At 43.2% G+C, this 20,865-nt stretch overlaps 1 protein-coding gene across 6 annotated transcripts in view; it reads left to right on the top strand.

Moving 5' to 3' along the window:
• The first annotated feature begins 438 nt into the window (after positions 1 to 438).
• Positions 439 to 20,865, top strand: part of tcf3a (transcription factor 3a) — a 44,161-nt gene continuing 23,734 nt past the window's right edge. For 2 of the 6 annotated variants that reach the window (XM_014140981.3, XM_014140977.3), the window contains exons 1-5: positions 490 to 885; positions 6,674 to 6,768; positions 7,478 to 7,550; positions 16,676 to 16,749; positions 18,952 to 19,027. In XM_014140981.3, the coding sequence (XP_013996456.2) occupies positions 6,715 to 6,768; positions 7,478 to 7,550; positions 16,676 to 16,749; positions 18,952 to 19,027 (277 nt within the window). In that variant the 5' untranslated portion in view covers positions 490 to 885; positions 6,674 to 6,714. Of the gene's footprint in view, positions 886 to 6,673; positions 6,769 to 7,477; positions 7,551 to 16,675; positions 16,750 to 18,951; positions 19,028 to 20,865 lie in introns of all 6 variants that reach the window. The other 4 variants (XM_014140982.3, XM_014140978.3, XM_014140976.3 and 1 more) reach the window with 4 other exon arrangements.

The raw sequence follows: 20,865 nt of genomic DNA, 5'->3' as shown, positions 1-20,865 counted from the left end.
TCGGCTGAATTGTATAAGCCCTGTAGAAATATATATGTGTTGCTTGTTGTTGTACCTAATATGAGGATGCATATTTTGCAATAGTTTTCAAGTTGAATAATAGTCTTCATCAATAACTGCATCATCCATTTATGCACCGTTGTTGCTGTTAAAAACATTAATCAAACGCTGTCCTTGGCTGATACTTGATGGGGTAACATTGGAGGCAGGTCCAACGAATACTCTCGATATATATTTGGACCTTCTTGCTGTCAATCAGATTTTCGTGGCATACCATTGGTTGTGCGTCTGCGGTAGCCTATTATCATTCCATCTCGCACTGTTTCTGGTCTGTCACTCTTCAGTTTTCCGAGGTCTCCTTCCGCAAATCAACGTAGTTCTCATGGCTTGCGATAAAAAAAAAGACATATTAATGCAACGACAATTACACTGATGCTGTACAGTATTTGAGTTGGTCTCCATATAAAATTGTTACAGGATGGTTATCAAAAATGTGTGTCTGGTTGTAGGGCGTTTGAAATAGGACACCGCTGGTCATTTAACGTTCTCGTACGCCGCGGAGGGATACTCTTTTGGAACCGACAATGTGGAGGCTGTTAAAATGTCTACTCGGAAGATGAAATGGTTACAATTGTAGCAACTAAAATAATCGCATGATATATCACAAGAGTTATGAATCTATTTGCAAACATTGTTTCATTTTCGTGACGTGGACTGTATAACGAACCAAGGGTTTGGTAGAACACACGATATCGTCGTTCGGTCTTCGTCTACAGTCCGGAGTACGGAGAGGGAATCTATCCCCAACTTTATGTTTTTCTCTCTACTCCAAGCGTTCATTTTTTCCCGTTGGATGCCACATAATTGAATAGAGGTTACTGAAAGGTAAATATACCTCATCACACGCTGTACATTTGTGAATTATATTATGGTTTTGCAGGGGCATTGAGCAACTTTAGCAAATAATTGTGTTGTGTGAGTAGCACGGGCGGAGAAAGCGGGGTGTTGAGTTTTTGTCCGGCCTGAGTAATGGGAGCGAGCGTGCAGCAGTTGGGCAGTACTTACAGCCTTGTGGGAAAATACTTCTTTGTTCACTTTGCGCAACATTGTAAAGTTTAAAAGTAACCTAACATGCCCGTTCGAACGGCAAAATTCTCGCAGTGATACTATTGCCACGCCTGTATTAATATTTTATTGAATAACAAGCCACATAATTTTTTAGAAGGTTCAAAACTTTTAAATATTTAGAGAAACTTCGTGGTGCAGAGGAAAGTTGCGACCAGAAATGCACGCTTGTCTCAAATGTATGGGTCAAATAGGTTGTTTGATGTTGTACGTCTTATGTGTATTATGAAGTAAATGTTCAAATTTCTCTCAATTCCCAGTTATGTGCTCAATATTTTTCCACTGTTTATTTCGCATTTGGCAGGAAATCCCCCCCCCCCCCCCCCCCGTGCTGAACCCCTTGAACATAAAAAAAAAAATCACATATGTGAAAATATTTTACGCACGGTTCTGAAATTCTTACTACGTTTTTTCATCATAGGTCCGTTGAGTTTCATACCCAAAGTGAGCGACGCTTACTCCTTTGTTCTAGCCTTCATCACAAACTTTTCCAGGGCATGACTCTTTGTTTTAAGTGTATTCGAAAGCTACTTAAAAACCGGTTTCTCACCAGTCTAAAAAGCACGAATTTAACAATAATTTGACCAAATAGTCTGTGTTGACATAACGCGTTCGTTGTTATGGTAAAACCTGCACTCTGGGGATTCCGTCACAATCCGCAAAAACTATTTACATTCTCCGAAGTAGAGGGCCAGAAGATTTGGGAATGGGACATCCAGAGAAATCTCAGGCAACTGTTAAATCTGTTGCAACTTGACTTTCTGAACCAATCAACAAGATCATAATACATTAATCTTCAATAGAAATGCATGCTTCAGTGTGCTCCATATACTATAGTAATGTCCCTTAAAAACATAATGATTGTTATTCTAAGGGGCAGATGACATTTACTGGTGAGGAAGGGCTGGTCCAACTCAAGGTGTAATACATATTTTAATTTTTTTTCTTCCTCCCAGTGTAAAAAATATTTTCACATTACTGTCCCCTTTCTACAGCGAAATTGACCCCCCCCCCCCCCCCCCCCCATTAACTCAAAATAATGTTAACAACCAAAAGTGGTCGAAGTCGATGCCACACAGGGTTACAGGCCAGAAGGTTGGGGGTCCACAGAAGAGCTCACTCTCCCTGCCTGTTTCATTAAACTACGATCAGAGCAGGCTGTAGAAAATGATCAGCTATGGGGAATTCAGATTATCAATATTTTGATGCAATATTTCTAATGATATTTTCCGCCAACAGGTTTCTCAATGCACCACACAACCAATAAACAAAGCATACAGACATCGGGCGCTTCAATATTGTGGTTTGGTTTTTCAACATCCCAATAAATAGATTGTGTCAATCTCAACCAAACAGAAAATACATCCATCCCTACCTTGTAGGCTTACCCAGTATAGAAGACTTGGCTTGACAATCTCTGAATGTCATTCAACTTTTTGGTGTTTTGTAACTATCTCTTTCCATTCATCAATTGGCCACTGCACAGTTTGGATTGATTTTAAAGATTTTTTCAAGGCACCGGGATTGCACAATAAAGTCACACTTATTTTCATTGTGGTCTCAATTATTTATTTTTTACATGAATACAATTACAGAGATGGATAAACATTTTTTTTAAATAATGCTCAACCTCCAAATGAGTATGAAGGGGGAGTTTAAGTACAATTCCTACAAGCTTGTTTGGCTGGTATCTTATTGTTTAGATGCTTGGGGCTGCTGGTGAACCATGATGTGCAGCATAATCAAAGTGACACTAGACTAGTGCACTAACTAGGTTTCAATCCAATTGGCGACAGATTCTTCATAAAAACAATGTGCTGTTATAGAAAATTTGGCACCGGACAGCAAGACGAGGAAGATTTTAAATTTACTGGACATTTTGCAAACTGAACCAGACATCCGTATGCGTTCAGTTCTGACCTGGCACAGCCAGCACCATCAATAAACAAGGGATATTGGCCAAATGAGCCACATTAATGTGTCCTTAACAGCCTATAACACATTTACAAAAACACTATTACTTGTATTTCAATGTGTAGCATTTGATTTATAGCCTACTTACCTAAAACAATAATTGTTCACTTCACATTTCAGCTGTCAGAGATTTGAGTAGTAAATGTATCAGGACATTGCATGCTTAGGTGTCCGCTGTATTATATGAGCTGAAGAGTGAATGTAAACCAGGGGAAAAACACACTACCCTCCCCTATTTTGGACCACCTCTCCCCCCAGTACATTTCGATCTGTCCCTAGTAGGGTACTTATACCCTATTTGTGATAACATTGCCCACAGCCACTAGTTAAACATTTTATAAGGATCCCAAACTGAGTTTTGTATGTGGCCCCTCATGTTCTTTGCACCTCACTGTGTGTTGGCCCTTGGCCATGAGTTGCTGCCTGCCTGAGGGAAGGCACACATTGGTCACTCATTCTTGCTCTATTGATATGTCTGAAATCTATCAATCCATTCACACACAACCAGAACCCAGTGCTTGTCAACGCCTGAGCTGTTCATAACTTCGATGATGGTGTAGGTTGATTATGTAACACAGATTTGGTAGCCTAAACCTTAAGTTACTACAGGGTGAATCCTCACCAAACCACAACAAAAGAAGAGCAGTGGCCATTAGGACTCTAATAGTAAATATGACACTTCTAACATTTAACTAAATGGGGACAGTAGGTTTAATTATTATTATTTTTTAAACCTGTTGGCCGCATCCTGATGTCCACTACAGAGGACATGTATTAACAAGCTCTTATTTAATATAAAAAATATTACACTGCTCTCAACAAACTGTTCCTGAGATATTTACTTATTAGAAACAATTTCAATATCAAACTCACAAAAATATAATTACACAATTATACACACTTACATAAAATGTGCCAATTGTAATGGTAGCCATTTTGAAGGACCAGATTATTTGTTTTATCAGGGTTATATTGTAGTCCTCTGTAGCTCAGTTGGTAGAGCATGACGTTTGTAACATCAGGATAGTAGGTTCGATCCCCCGGGACTATCCATAGGTTAAGTAAAAATTCATGCATGACTAAGTCACTCTCCGCTAAATGGTGTTTATTATTATATTAAAAGCCCAGAATGTCCTCTCAAAGGTACAACAGGACCTAACGCAGCGGCATGTACGGCCTTAGAGATACGGACCAAAAACACGTCCCATAAGAGATGACAAAAATGGGTAGCAGGGTCTCAGGAGGTTGTTACATTTTGACCTTTCCCAGGCCTCCTTTAAGACTCCATAATGGTTCATCTATAAGTGCTACAAGGCACAAATTGGTGTCGTATGACGCTTTGCTCCACTTGCTCTGAAATATGAGTCGTATATTGATTTCAAGAATTTCCTTACATTCATTTATGAATATGGACAAATATAAATATGCATATATAAAAAAAAAAAACTGGTTTATTTGGTAGATTTTTCTATATATTGTTGAATATAATATACTCTACTACAGGCATATCAAAGTTCCAGAGTGAGATCTCTGCCAGTTTTCAAGTAACCGCCCATTTTATACAGAAAAATTGGCATAGTAGGCAATGTAACCCATCACAGCCCTCCTTTTACCTGCATCATTGCACATCCTGCAAATCACCAGCTGAGGGCAACCATTTTGAATCCATTTTCACATTCACTCTGTTGGTAATGCTTACAAACTGGATCATAATGCTAAAAGTAGCAGAGATCCCACTCTGGAACTTTGATATGCCCGTAGAGTATATTATGTAAAGCAATACGTTGCAAAATGTGCCAAATCAAAAATGGTGTTTTCAATATTCAGAAAATTATTTAAATCAAAATACAACTCATAGTGAGAGAAAGCGGTCATATGACACCAATGTTTGCTTTGTAGAACTTGCAGATAAAGGAGGTAAGGCCAAGATCTTTATTTATTTTTTATTTTACCTTTATTTAACTAGGCAAGTCAGTTAAGAACAAATTATTATTTTCAATGACGGCCTAGGAACAGTGGGTTAACTGCCTGTTCAGGGGCAGAGCGACAGATATGTACCTTGTCAGCTCTGGGATTTGAACATGCAACCTTTCGGTTACTAGTCCAACGCTCTAACCACTAGGCTACCTGCCGCCCCAAGATGTCATGGACATGCCAACTGATTCATTATTTCTCAATTGTTGTATTAGATACATGTCAGATATGTCAATCTTTGGATTAATTGTTGTATAAATCCCCCAAATCATAGTTTTTGATCTCTACATTGATGTCTTGTCACATGTACCTTGGAAACTCTGTCTGAAGTTTATGAGAAAGGCACTTAAGACTGTTGTGTTCATCAGGTACAAACAGGAAAAGGTTGTGAAACAGAAAATAACTAGGTTTGTTTTTTCCCTAAGTATCTGGGGTTACTGGTGTGACATTTCATACCATATGTAATAGCCTTTGATGCTGTCTTGTTGGTGAGAAATTCTCTTCCAACAGGTTAGTTTCTGAGGTTGCCAAGGCAGCCAGCATGGAGGACAAAGTCGAGTATTGGCATTGTGGTGTAATCAGAAGTTATACTCCACTTAGTGTGTCTGATGTGGGCTAGGACAGGGAGAACTCAGAATTCATGTAACACTAGATTTAATTAAGGCTCTCAACCTGTATTACCCAATGATTGAAGCAATGCTGTAGTAGTTCATCTCAGAGTGTAAGTTTGTCAGTAGTTTCTGTACCTCAAAAGGGATTCCTGTTTTATAGATTGAGCTATGTAGCACAAATCTGCAGGCCACAATCTTAAATGAATGGGAAATATTTACAGCATCTAATTCAATAACGGGAGGATAACTCTGGTAGCAGTGAAATAACTAGCAGGCTAGATAGCTAGGTGGTTGTCCCACCTAGCTATCTTAAGATGAATGCACTAACTAAGATGCTCTGGATAAGAGTCTGCTAAATGACTAAAATGTAAATGCTATGTTTGTGCCATGCTATCCCCTTTGTGACCATTGAAGGATGTGTGTGACATCACGATGACTCAATGCTGCTGATATTTCCATCATGACGTAATGAGTTACTCTGCTCTATGCATTTAATGTGGCCGACTGGTTATCAAACAGACCAGATGCACCTTCGCATAAAGACCGTTTTAGCCCACTGGGCTAAAGCCTATTTATGGGAGCCCCTTGTTTGCTCAGGGAGCAAACTTGAGTCTTCAGGTCTCAGACAAGGTCTCTTATCACGAAACACCTCCTACATGCGCTCCCAAATGTGAAGTAATGTTCTGCCAAGGGACATTGTAATGTGGTGTATCCATTTCAAATAGAGGTCTAACCAACCACACAGTAAAACGAGTGGTTGCAATCAAGATAATTGTTAGTTAAGAGGAATATTGATGTCAGTATAAGCAACTTTTTTTGGTGGATTTGAATCATGAAGCAGAACATGTATCTTTACACAAGAATCAATCGAGTAGAATTTGACTTCACACTTTTGTCACACTGTGATTCTTGTTTTCTGTCCATTTCAACTATTTGTACCTTAATCCAGATTTATCCCACAAAATGACAGCCCTCTCCCCTCTCCCTAGTCAGTTGCTGAGACTGAGGGCCTAAGGAACAGCAGCAGAGAATGGCTACAGTGGGGACAGACAAGGAGCTCAGCGACCTGCTGGATTTCAGCGCGGTAAGAGATCTTGGCTGTCAACAGCCCTACAATATCTTTGAGTATCTTAGACCATAATGCTACAATCTTTGTTCAGAACACTTCCTTAAATAAAGTAATAGGTTGTTCGTAGTCAAGTATATGTAATCTCTTATGAAGGGATGGGCAGCAAAACTGAATTGCTTCAACCTATGCTTTTTATTGTCTTAACAAGACAGTGTTTCTCTACACACATCAAGATAGACATGCCAAAGATCCGTTTGAATTAAAATGTTGTCTTGTTACTATAACAAAGGAAAGTTGTGGAGCACTTGAGTGCATGGGCTTTGTTGTATTATTTGAGATAATGGATTGGTACATAAATGGAAGAATAGAATGGTATCAATCAGTCTGTGTTGTCATTGGGCAGTTGTTGTGAGTCACTCGCATCAATGAGTCAGCCCAAGCTTGGCATGTTTAGATTGCTTCCCACAGTTGACAGCTGCTGGAGTTTGTTGTAACTGAGAATGACTAAATCCTTCTATCGGATAGGTTAAATTGGCACCTAGCACCAAACAATGTAACATCAGAGGTGTAATATAACAGTTATTATAAACTGGGTGGTTAGAGCCCTGAATGCTGAAAGCCATGGTATATCAGACCGTATACCACAGGTATGACAACATGTACGTTTTTGTTGTTGACCCCATCTCTGGTTTAATGTTTTTGACCGTGTCTGTCTACGTTTCAGATGTTTGCACCGCCGGTGTTGAATGGGAAGAACAGGCCCACCACTCTAGCCAGCAGCCAGTTCGGAGGCACTGGTAAGACTAGCCCTTTGGTTTTAATACAAAAATAAAGTAAATATCCAGTGACGGTTTGCGGCTCCCATTTAAAAAAAATGTTTATAAAGCCTAGGGGGGTGGTACAAGCATTTAATCATTTCAGTCAAAATGGTCTTCAGGTGACCTCGGTGATCATACAGCAGCGTTATAACTGGGATGTTCTTCATATGTAACCAATATGATCAAAATTGGTCAACGTCTACGTTTCCTCTACTTATCTGTAAGTAATGAATTAGTTTTTTTAACTGGTACCGAGCTACCTTCAGCTGAGGCGTGTGGGCGTTCTAGAGCAGAACAACCGACATGTTTGTGAGAGACTCACCTTTCCATACAGGGGTCATAATAGTTTGTTCGCCAAACCGTTCAGACAGAAGTTAGCAGATTGGCGGTACCGACTTCAGATGAGTCACATGATGCTTGTGGGGGTCGCAGAGCAAAACAACCAACATGTACAATGCCTTCAGAAAGTATTCACACCCCTTGGCTTTTTTCTAATTTGTTGTTACAAGGTGAGAAATAGATTGAATTGTCTTTGTTCTTTTTGTGTGTGTCAATGATCTACACAATACACTGTCAAAGTAGAAGAAAAATTCTAACATTTGTAAAAATGTCTGAAAAATAAATCTTATCTTGATTATTCAACCTCCTGAGTCAATACATGTTAGAATCACCTTTTTCAGCGACTACAGCCGTCAGTCTTTCTGGTAAATCTCTAAGAGCTTTGCACACCTGGATTGCACAATATTCTTTGAAAAATTCTTCAAGCTCTGTCAAGTTGGATGTTGATCATTGCTAGACAGTAGGGCTGAGCGATTGACCTACATTTAGTTGTATTTTGTTGGTTATTGAAATACACTACTGAGGGACATTACAGATATGTATGGGGTAGTCATTCAAATCATGTTAAACACCATTGTACACCGAGTGAGTCCATGCAGTTAATTTTACTTGTTAAGCAAATGTTTACTCCTGAATTTATTAAGGCTTGCCATAACAAAGGGCTTGAATAGTTTTTGATTCAGGACATGTTTACATTGTATCATGACTATTCTTTTTTTAAACCACTTTGACACTATGGGGTATAATGTGTAGATCGGTGACAGTCTCAATTTAATAAATGTTAAGGCTGTCACACAACAAAATGTGAACACTTTCAGAGGTGCTGTTCGTGAGAGTCTCACCAATCCATAAAGGGGTCATAATAGTTTGTAGGCCAAGCCGTTCGACGCTGCAGATGTTTTTGTGAGAAGACGATTTCCGTGATGTCTCGTGGTCTGACAAACACCGCTGTAGCTCTTTCACCAAAGATGCGGAAGGCCGATAGCGGTGGATTTGGTGGATTGGGACTTAGCCCATGCAACAACAAACCCTCTGCATATCTATCTTAAACTGATTTTTTTTTAATGGGGATTTTAATTATGCTAATTTGATTTCTGTGGGGCTGCGGAAACTGATTTGAGGGTTATTAAAGGAACAGCTTGACAGTGATGGGCTATTACAGGCCTAACTACACTTTCTCTTATTCCTTCCTAGAACCCTCTCACTGTCCCACCTCTGACCCCTCCATCCCCCCTACTGCCCCTCTTACTGCCCTCGTGGGGAGTGCTGTCTGGAGTCAAATCCCAGTAGCTGTATCAATACTCCAAATATGCTAAAATGGCATGCTGTCCTTCATTACCAGTGAGGGTTCAAAGGATTGGATAGCATTCCACCATATTGCTTCCACCTGTCTTGTCCTGCTAGATCATTGATCATAAAGGAAAGTTAATGAGGGAAAGAAGCTAGTTAAAACAGACTGACCCAGCCACCCCCTTCCAGGTGTCCCCTCCCTCACCTTCTCAGCTGCTGCCTCTCCATCATGCTCTACTGAGGGTGTAAAGACCGGAGGGGTGATTGGAAATGACCCTATTCTCCCCCCACCTCTCACCCTGTGGAAGAAAAACTATTTCTGTGTTTCTTTGCTCCTCCTCACCTCCAATCAACCACCATCCCTCGATAGGCCCCATATCCTCTTGTTGACAACCATCCAAAGATCAACACAAGAACCATGCTCCACATCCAACTACTGTCCTCTCTCGGTCTCAAACCACCTTCAACCCTTTTTCGCCCAATCACTTGCCCTCATCCTCTCTCCTCCACCACCTTCATTCGCTCTCCTCTGAACCGTTGCTGTAGGTCCTTTCAGCTCCTAACTGAAAAGAAACAGGATATTGAAGTAGAAGAAATAAGATGAAAAGGACGGGCAGGGTTGAGGCCAGGGACCCAAACTACAGCTTGAGTGCCACTTAGATCTTCTTTTGTAGCAACAAAAGGTGCACGTTTACAAAAGGTCCTTACTGTTCTCAATCCAACGGCTGCTCCTGGCATTGTTTTGCAGCCCTCAGCCCAGGTCTCCACAATGCTCATTAGAGGCCCAGACAAAGGGTCTTGGCCGCTGAGAGAGAACTGGATAGGCAGGCAACATATGTGGCCCAGTGTATGATTTCACCCAGGAACCCCCCAGCCCCCTCACCCCACCCATATTTTCACAATGAGAATGATGAGGCTTTCTGAGGGAAGGTTCTGGATCTCTCTGCCATACCTTCTCCTTGGTACCATTAGTTAGTATCTTCTCTGCTTTGCCTTTTTATATAGATTTTGATTTAGATGAGCTGTTTTTCTCTGGTGCTCAGGCTCATCCCTGTCGGGTGTAAAATGGCTGTTTTTCTCTGGTGCTCAGGCTCATCCCTGTCGGGTGTAAAATGGCTGTTTTTCTCTGGTGCTCAGGCTCATCCCTGTCGGGTGTAAAATGGCTGTTTTTCTCTGGTGCTCAGGCTCATCCCTGTCGGGTGTAAAATGGCTGTTTTTCTCTGGTGCTCAGGCTCATCCCTGTCGGGTGTAAAATGGCTGTTTTTCTCTGGTGCTCAGGCTCATCCCTGTCGGGTGTAAAATGGCTGTTTTTCTCTGGTGCTCAGGCTCATCCCTGTCGGGTGTAAAATGGCTGCCATTTATTGTCAAGGACTCATGGATTAGGATGAATTTACCCTGATACTGGTCTAAGGTCTGTTTTGGGGGAGGGGTAAACTGATCATTGATCTGTGTCAAGGACAGACTTCTACCCGTAGGAGCTGTTGTCATGCATCCCTGGTTCTCTCTGACATTAGGTGGGTATGTGCGATTCCCTTGAGGTGCCACCTAACTTCCAACCAAGTTTCATTTACTGGCAACCAGAAACTGAGAATCTGAACTGGTATTTATAAACCCTGGCTTTGGCTAAATGCAGAAGAGCAGAGTGTGTTTTGCATGAACTTTCTGTTCTTTAGGAAGCTTCCTTCATGTGAATGGAAATGGAATTGGTCATTTAGTAACTCGATCAGATTTGCATACGAATTGGATTCCTTGTGTGGTCTAGAGGCATACTATGTCAGACTGCTCAAACCACAGAGCTTTAAACATAACATACATTGTCCAGAATATAAAGAGGCGCTCCAGTTGCGTTGAGCCTGCTACTAAGGTCAGCATTTTCTGAAGGATTTAGCCTAATGCTTGTAGCTTCTAACTTCAATGATTTCAAAAATATCTTCAATATGAAAGTAGCATGCCTAATCATGTTGAAGTTTGTAATGTCAATTGGTGTTTAATATTGTCCTCTCGGCATCTTAACACCGGCTCTTATGAATCATTTCAAACGCATCACACACCATACTGTTGCATTTCCATTCTAGACATTCCTTGAATCACAATCGCGCTCCTTAATACTTATTAGTCATTTTGCCTTGTCTGGGTGACTCACATTTCTGTCATACAGGAGAAAGAAGAAAGTGTAGACAGACAGTACGCCAGTAAGTGTGTACATGTGTCTGCATGTTCCCTGTGTTTTAGTCCTGTAGCCTCAGAGCCAGTGACTCAGACTGACTGCTCCGTTTCCACTATCTCTTCCTGTGTTAATTATAGACCAGCCTCAGTCTCTTAAAGGGGTGGCAAGACCCGGGTTTAAAGGGAAGGCTCGCTAAAGTGAACGTGTCTGTCCTGACTCAACCCTCTCGCTCTCTGAGACATTCACTGACGTACGTACGCACGCATGCACACAAGTTTCCCCGCCAGCAAACCCCATAAAAGCGGTTAAGGTGTAAAGTCCTTGCCTCACGTATGTTAGGGTTGTTCTAGTCAGCAATGGCTCTGCAACATAGTAGACAAACCGCTGTCACGATTATTGGTTTATTTGTCATACTTTAAATGAGTCCATAGAGTTAAAATGTGAAGTTCAATACGGGGTCCTTTCTTCTAACGATTTCTATGGATGTGTGAAACCAGGGATTTGTGGACAGGAGCTCTGTTTTCTCTGTTGTAGTAGTGTCTTATATCAGGCTGTCATGGAAACGACTTGTAGGAGGAAGCCATTTGAAGTTTGAGCAATACAGAGGATTCTACTTAGACGAGTCTGTCACTTATTCTCTCCTTCATCTACTAATCAGCAGCTCTGTTAATTAGAAGGAAAATGTGGAATAAAAAAATGTGAATTCGTAATGAATATGCATGAAAGCTATTTTGATGTTTTACTTCAGAGTTGCTCACTTGTGCTCTCCCTCTCAATGTGAGTCATTTGTGTGGTGTGAAACAGTCTTCATATTTATCTCCCTGGTTCAAATGAACTTTCCTTCCATACCTTTTTTTTTAATACAGTTCAATCCCTGGACAACCATAAAAATACCTTGCAATAAGAGTTGTGATGCTACTTACAACTTAACCCAGAAGGTCTAGGAGAGCACTTCCTTCAATGCATTCCAAACCCCCTCTCCTCTCCATTCCCTCCTTACTTCCTGTCCACCCTTCCCTCCCCAGGAGAATCTGTGAATAGCCCGGGGCCAGGGGTTCTAGGTACCTGCAGAGCTCTCCATTATCCCCATGGTGTCAGTTCAGATCTGGATCTCCCCTCATTTGCACCTGTCAGTCTTCCTAAAGAGCATTAAGGGATACCCACCGTGTTCATTTCCTACCCCAGCGGCAATGCTAAGTCTTCCACATTCTTTAGATGACTCCATTTTAGGCGCCCATTCATAGTGTTGACTTGAGGGGAATGTGGATTGTGTGGCTTGTGAAGATGGCATCTGAGGTCCGGCCTGGTTTAGCAGGAGGAGGAGACCAGACCAGGACGTCCTCATAATGTTTGTCTTTGCAGCCCTCGACAGGGTTATGGAGATGGTTAACCTGAAGTTTAACGCATCTTGTGGATATCTAGACTGTGGTCTGTAAAAGTAGTCAGAAGGTGATTTTAGGCTAGCTGTTTAGCACATGCCAAAAGATACAAATGCTAAGCTGTCGCAAAGTTTAAAAAGTAATATATTATTGGATCACTGAGTCCGTAGATTACATTTAAATGTGGGTGAATACCAAACATTTGGAACACCTTCATAATATTGAGTTGCACCGCCCCCTTTTGCCCTCAGAACAGCCTCAATTTATCAGGGCATGGACTCCACAAGGTGTCAAGCGTTCCACAGGGATGCTGGCCCATGTTGACTCCAATGCTTCCCACAGTTGTCAAGTTGGTGGATGTCCTTTGGGTTGTGGACCATTCTTGATGCCCTCGGGAAACTGTTGAGCATGAAAAACCCAGCAGCGTTGCTGTTCTTGACACAAACCAGTGCGCCTGGCACCTACTACCATACCCTGTTCAAAGGCACTTAATTATTTTGTTTTTCCCATTCCACCTCTGAATGGCACACACACAATCCATGTCACAATTGTCTCGAAGCCTAAAAATCCTTTAACCTGTTTTCCCCCCCTTCATCTACACTGATTGAAGTGGATTTAATAAGTGACATCAATAAGGGAGCATAGGTTTGACTTGGATTCACCTGGTCAGTCAAACATGGAAAGAGCAGGTGTTAATGTTTTGTACTCAGTGATGGGGGGGTGGATTGATAGTTGCATATCGGGATATTATATTTGATCGTATCGCTTTGACAATATCGCAATATTTTGTGCTAGTTGGCTGTACCTGCAACAAAACTTCAGTGTTTTTCATTCATAGCTTGTTGTTCATCTTTTTAAACAGGGAGCCAATATGTTTTCAGCACTTTTATTTCAATGACTGATCAAAACTGGTTTTCTCATGGTTCTCTTGTCCCTCTGCAGCAGACATGTGGTGAGAAATATGTTTGGAACATCAAATTTCAATAAAATCACAGTATTGAATCACACTACATATAGAATCATAATACATATCGTATTGGCACCTGCGTTTGGTGATATCGTGAGGTCCCTGGTGAACTATCCGTTCAGCTGGCGCCTTTGCTATCCCCCTGGGAAATGACTAGGAGAAACACTTGTCATTTTCAGCAGAGGAAGGGACTGGTCCTTATGTGTGCTGTTCTATGTCTCTGCTGTGTACATTTCCTCACTACTGATTGACATGGAGAGTGACATCACGTCGAGGCAACAAGCCCCTCGTCTCCTCCATCTGCCATTCCGCTGGCATCTCTCCTATAGATCAGTTGTCACGGTGATGTAGCAGCTCGCTCCACTCTGGACCATCATTCTCCTCGATGGCTGATCGTCTTCTTCCTACCCGCTCGCCTCCGCCTCTCTGTTTTTTTAATTAGACAACAAAACTAAAAAATATGAATATTCATAGAGCAAAGCCTCATTAATATGCACTATTATGCAGATCAGCCCACAATTAAGCCACAGCTTCCCCCCAGAGATGCTGGGTAGTGGTAAGAGAGGAGGTTGGAGGGAGAGAATTGCTGCTTCACCAATCTTTAAAACACTCTCCCTACTTTCCCCTTTTTCAATGCTAATCATTTGACCAGGGACTACATGACTTGTGTCCCTTCTGTTAATGTGTAGCCCTTAGTCTGTTGTCATGCAAAGAGGGTGTAAGGGGATGGGGATATTAACTGCTACTGCGTTGCCATGGAAAAATGTAAAGGAGTGAAGTGGGAGAATGACAAATTTTGCGGATGATTGTAGGAGCCTCATGCTTGGTGTTAATTATTCAAACTTCCTACAGCTCTTAGCCACACTAACATGTTGACCACACTGCTCCCGTCGCAAAATAAATGTATTGTACACACAAACTCAGCAAAAAAATAAACGTCCTCTCACTGTCAACTGCGTTTTATTTTCAGCAAACTTAACATGTGTAAATATTTGTATGAACATAAGATTCAACAACTGAGACAAACTGAACAAGTTCCACAGACATGTGACTAACAGAAATTGAATAATGTGTCCTTGAACAAAGGGGGGGTCAAAAGTAACAGTCAGTATCTGGTGTGGCCACCAGCTGCATTAAGTACTGCAGTACATTTCTTCCTCATGGACTGCACCAGATTTGCCAGTTCTTGCTGTGAGATGTTGCCCCACTCTTCCACCAAGGCACCTGCAAGTTCCCGGACATTTCTGGGGGGAATGGCCCTCACCCGCCGATCCAATAGGTCCTAGACGTGCTCAATATGAATGAGATCTGGGCTCTTTGCTGGCCATGGCAGAACACTGACATTCCTGTCTTGCAGGAAATCACGCACAGAACGAGCAGTATGGCTGGTGGCATTGTCATGCCGGAGGGTCATGTCAGGATGAGCCTGCAGGAAGGGTACCACATGAGGGAGGAGGATGTCTTCCCTGTAGCGCACAGCGTTGAGATGGCCTGCAATGACAACAAGCTCAGTCAGATGATGCTGTGACACACCTCCCCAGACCATGATGGACCCTCCTCCTCCAAATTGATCCCACTCCAGAGTATAGGCCTCGGTGTAACACTCATTCCTTCGACGATAAACGCGAATCCGACCATCACCCCTGGTGAGACAAAACCGTGCCTCGTCAGTGAAGAGCACTTTTTGCCAGTCCTGTCTGGTCCAGCGACGGTGGGTTTGTGCCCATAGGCGACGTTGTTGCCGGTGATGTTTGGTGAGGACCTGCCTTACAACAGGCCTCATCTTCACACTGATGAGCAGGGAATCTGGGCATCTTCCATTTGGTGTTTTTCAGAGTCAGTTGAAAGGCCTCTTTTCAGTGTCCTAAGTTTTCATAACTGTGACCTTAATTGCCGACCGTCTGTAAGCTGTTAGTCTTAATGACCGTTCCACAGGTGCATGTTCATTAATTGTTTATGGTTCATTGAATAAGCATGGGAAACAGTTTTGAATCCCTTTACAATGAAGATCTGTGAAGTTATATGGATTTTTACGAATTATCTTTGAAAGACCGGGTCCTGAAAAAGGGACGTTTCTTTTTTTTGCTGAGTTAACATGTTTTTCAATCATTGCACCCACACTGCTCACACGTGTCTGCGTAGCCAGGCGCTAAAATAGAACTTGGTTCTGTTTGTGACGCTTGACGCACTGCAAGTCCCACCTTTCCCATCTCCTCATTGGTTTTTAGGAGCATATACCCACGTGGATGATTGAAAGATTAACTGAGGTCCACACTCCAGTCCAGTTGGTAGTGGTAATGCGCCTTAAATTAAAGTTGGTTGCCAGCCCCCATATAAAGTCTAAAGAAGAAGCCTGAAGGAGGAGCGATTACTAGAAACAAACTCTGTTTACCCTTTTGTCGGTGTAGAGGACATTGTGCATTTCAGGTAAAATAACAGCACAATGTTTATATCCCAGGACAAATTAGCTAGCAACAGCAAGCTAGCTAGCTAAATTGCCATAAATGTTGCCATAAATATTTTTTTTTTTTTTGACCTGTCCCCAAATTAATATAGTTGGTTCTGAGTTAATTTTTGATATTTCAACCTGCGTGTCCTGATCGTGTCTGGTGTGGGTGGACAAAATCAACCCGCGTCAGCATGTTAGTGGCAGAGCGGACACTGGCAGCTGAAGTAGCAGTGCTCAGCCAAAGGTTATTTGGAGCACTCCCAGGCAGTTCGGAAGCAGCAGTGCCTGAACAGACCACCCTCCAGCCTCTATCTTCTAGGTACTAGTGTGGCTCTGAAAAGATTGGATAGGTATTGAGGTTATGGTAATGCTCCACCTTGGCATATTCTGCACACATTTCCAACCCACTCAAACCTATCAATACTTGGGTGGGGGGACTAGGGGTTATTTAGATTAAGTCTTTAGTTGGTCCTTTTTTCCCTCTCAGGTCTAACCCTTTGTTCCATGTTCTAGGTATGGATGAGCGAAGCGGTTCTACCCCCTGGGCATCTGGAGAACAGAACAGCCCTTCCTTCAACCAGGGACGGGTAAGGGAACACTGCACACTACACTTTTGTGTATATATACATAGTGCAATTGTATGTGGACACCCCTTCAAATGAGTGGATTCGGCTATTTCAGCCACACCCATTGCTGACGGGTGTATAAAATCGAGCACACCGCCATGCAATCTCCATAGACAAACATGGACAGTAGGATGGCCTTACTGATGAGCTCAAACTTTCAACATGTCACCGTCATAGGATGCCACCTTTCCAAGAAGTCAGTTGATCAAATTTCTGCCCTGCTAGAGTTGCCCTGGTCAACTGTAATTGCTGTTATTGTGAAGTGAAAACATCTAGGAGCAACAATGGCTCAGCTGCGAAGTGGTAGGCCACAAGCTCACAGAATGGGACCGCCGAGTGCTGAAGCACATTGCAACACTCACTACCGAGTTCCAAACTGCCTCTGGAAGCAACGTCAGCACAATGATTGTTCGTCTGGAGCTTCATGAAATTAGTTTCCATGGCCGAGCAGCCGAAACACAAGCCTAAGTTCACCATGTGCAATGCCAAGCGTCGGCTGGAGTGGTGTAAAGCTCGCCGCCATTGGACTGTGGAGCCGTGAAAACGCGTTCTCTGGAGTGATGAATCACGCTTCACCATCTGGCAGTCTGAGTTTGGCGGATGCCAGGAGAACGCTACCTGCCCCAATGCATAATGCCAACTGTAAAGTTTGGTGGAGGAGGAATAATGGTCTGGGGCTGTTTTTCATGGTTCGGACTAGTCCCCTTAGTTCCAGTGAAGGGAAATCTTAACCCTACAGCATACAATGACATTCTAGACGATTCTGTGCTTCCAACTTTGTGGCGACAGTTTGGGGCATGCCCTTTCCTGTTTTAGCATGACATTGTCCCCATGCACAAAGCGAGGTCTATACAAAAATGGTTTGTGTCGATCGGTGTGGAAGAACTTGACTGGACTGCACTGAGCCCTGACCTCAACCCCATCGAACACCTTTGGGATGAATTGAAACACCAACTGCTAGCCAGGCCTAATTGCCCAACTTCACTAATGCTCTTGTGGCTGAATGGAAGCAAGTCATCACAGCAATGTTCCAACATCTAGTTAAAAGCCTTCCTAGAAGAGTGGGGGCTTCTATAGCCGTAAATGTGAGACCAACTCCATGTTAATGCCCATGATTTTGGAATGAGATGTTCGACAAGCAGGTGTCCACACAAACTTTTTGTCATGTAGTGTATCAACATGGACATGTTCTTACACCGTGGATATTACGAATCCATATCGCTCATATCGTCCACCGTGGATATTACGAATCCATATCGCTCATATCGTCCACCGTGGATATTACGAATCCATATCGCTCATATCGTCCACCGTGGATATTACGAATCCATATCGCTCATATCGTCCACCGTGGATATTACGAATCCATATCGCTCATATCGTCCACCGTGGACGATCCATTCGCCACGCCCCGGGAATCGCCATATCGCTCATATCGTCCACCGTGGAGATATTGCGAATCCATATCGCTCATATCGTCCACCGTGGAGATATTGCGAATCCATATCGCTCATATCGTCCACCGTGGAGATATTGCGAATCCATATCGCTCATATCGTCCACCGTGGAGATATTGCGAATCCATATCGCTCATATCGTCCACCGTGGAGATATTGCGAATCCATATCGCTCATATCGTCCACCGTGGATATATTGCGAATCCATATCGCTCATATCGTCCACCGTGGATATATTGCGAATCCATATCGCTCATATCGTCCACCGTGGAGTATGCGATCCTCGCCCGCCACCGGGATGCGCCATATCGCTCATATCGTCCACCGTGGATATATTGCGAATCCATATCGCTCATATCGTCCACCGTGGATATATTGCGAATCCATATCGCTCATATCGTCCACCGTGGATATATTGCGAATCCATATCGCTCATATCGTCCACCGTGGATATATTGCGAATCCATATCGCTCATATCGTCCACCGTGGATATATTGCGAATCCATATCGCTCATATCGTCCACCGTGGATATATTGTGAATCCATATGACTAGTCTTATCTGGACGTAACAGATTGGTCCAAAGAGCTCACAGGCACAGTGCATTTTGCTTGTAGATGTCATGTTGAATCTTTTTTAAGACGCAGCATTTGATTTGAATTCTTCATCGCTCTCTTTGTCTGTTTCTTTCTCTTCTTCCCTCCAGGGTTATGGTGAAGGAACTCATTACAATGAGCATGAATGCCTGGCTTCCACCCCTATGTTCGGCTCAGGAATTGTGGGTAAGGAGATCTGAACATACACTGCTCAAAAAAATAAAGGGAACACTTAAACAACACAATGTAGCTCCAAGTCAATCACACTTCTGTGAAATCAAACTGTCCACTTAGGAAGCAACACTGATTGACAATACATTTCACATGCTGTTGTGCAAATGGAATAGACAACAGGTGAAAATTATAGGCAATTAGCTAGACACCCCCAATAAAGGAGTGGTTCTGCAGGTGGTGACCACAGACCACTTCTCAGTTCCTATGCTTCCTGGCTGATGTTTTGGTCACTTTTGAATGCTGGCGGTGCTTTCACTCTAGTGGTAGCATGAGACGGAGTCTACAATCCACACAAGTGGCTCAGGTAGTGCAGCTCATCCAGGATGGCACATCAATGCGAGCTGTGGCAAGAAGGTTTGCTGTGTATGTCAGCGTAGTGTCCAGAGCATGGAGGCGCTACCAGGAGACAGGCCAGTACATCAGGAGATGTGGAGGAGGCCGTAGGAGGGCAACAACCCAGCAGCAGGACCGCTACCTCCGCCTTTGTACAAAGAGGAGCAGGAGGAGCACTGCCAGAGCCCTGCAAAATGACCTCCAGCAGGCCACAAATGTGAATGTGTCTGCTCAAACGGTCAGAAACAGACTCCATGAGGGTGGTATGAGGGCCCGACATCCACAGGTGGGGGTTGTGCTTACAGCCCAACACCGTGCAGGACGTTTGGCATTTGCCAGAGAAGACCAAGATTGACAAATTCGCTACTGGCGCCCTGTGCGCTTCACAGATGAAGGCAGGTTCACACTGAGCACATGTGACAGACGTGACAGTCTGGAGACGCCGTGGAGAACGTTCTGCTGCCTGCAACATCCCCCAGCATGACCGGTTTGGCGGTGGGTCAGTCGTGGTGTGGGGTGGCATTTCTTTGGGGGGCCGCACAGCCCTCCATGTGCTCGCCAGAGGTAGCCTGACTGCCATTAGGTACCGAGATGAGATCCTCAGACCCCTTGTGAGACCATATGCTGGTGCGGTTGGCCCTGGGTTCCTCCTAATGCAAGACAATGCTAGACCTCATGTGGCTGGAGTGTGTCAGCAGTTCCTGCAAGAGGAAGGCATTGATGCTATGGACTGGCCCGTCCGTTCCCCAGACCTGAATCCAATTGAGCACATCTGGGACATCATGTCTCGCTCCATCCACCAACGCCACGTTGCACCACAGATTGTCCAGGAGTTGGCGGATGCTTTAGTCCAGGTCTGGGAGGAGATCCCTCAGGAGACCATCCGCCACCTCATCAGGAGCATGCCCAGGCATTGTAGGGAGGTCATACAGGCACGTGGAGGCCACACACACTACTGAGCCTCATTTTGACTTGTTTTAAGGACATTACATCAAAGTTGGATCAGCCCGTAGTGTGGTTTTCCACTTTAATTTTGATTGTGACTCCAAATCCAGACCTCCATGGGTTGATAAATTGGATTTCCATTGATTTATTTTTGTGTGATTTTGTTGTCAGCACATTCAACTATGTAAGGAAAAAAGTATTTAATAAGATTATTTCATTCATTCAGATCTAGGATGTGTTATTTTAGTGTTCCCTTTATTTTTTTGAGCAGTGTATTTCCTCCATCCTGGCCTATGTTTTAGATCTATCTGGAAAAGGTTCTCTCCCTGGCCTTCCATTTAATTAAGCTCAGCTGATTGGACATCCCCATCATGACAATGTGTTGGGGGGGGGGGTTAGGGTGGGGTTGAGGGGTTTAGGAGCACCCAAGCACAAACAAACCTCTCCCAAGGGATTAGTGTGGCCTATAGCATGTTTAAGTGTCTATCAGATGATCTGTCAGGAGAGCAGAG

The sequence above is a fragment of the Salmo salar genome, chromosome 14 (assembly GCF_965601325.2).
Source record: "Salmo salar chromosome 14, fSalSal1, whole genome shotgun sequence".
Classification (NCBI taxonomy): domain Eukaryota; kingdom Metazoa; phylum Chordata; class Actinopteri; order Salmoniformes; family Salmonidae; genus Salmo; species Salmo salar.
Note: the sequence above shows the minus strand (reverse complement) of the source record. Positions and strands in the feature narration are given on the sequence as shown.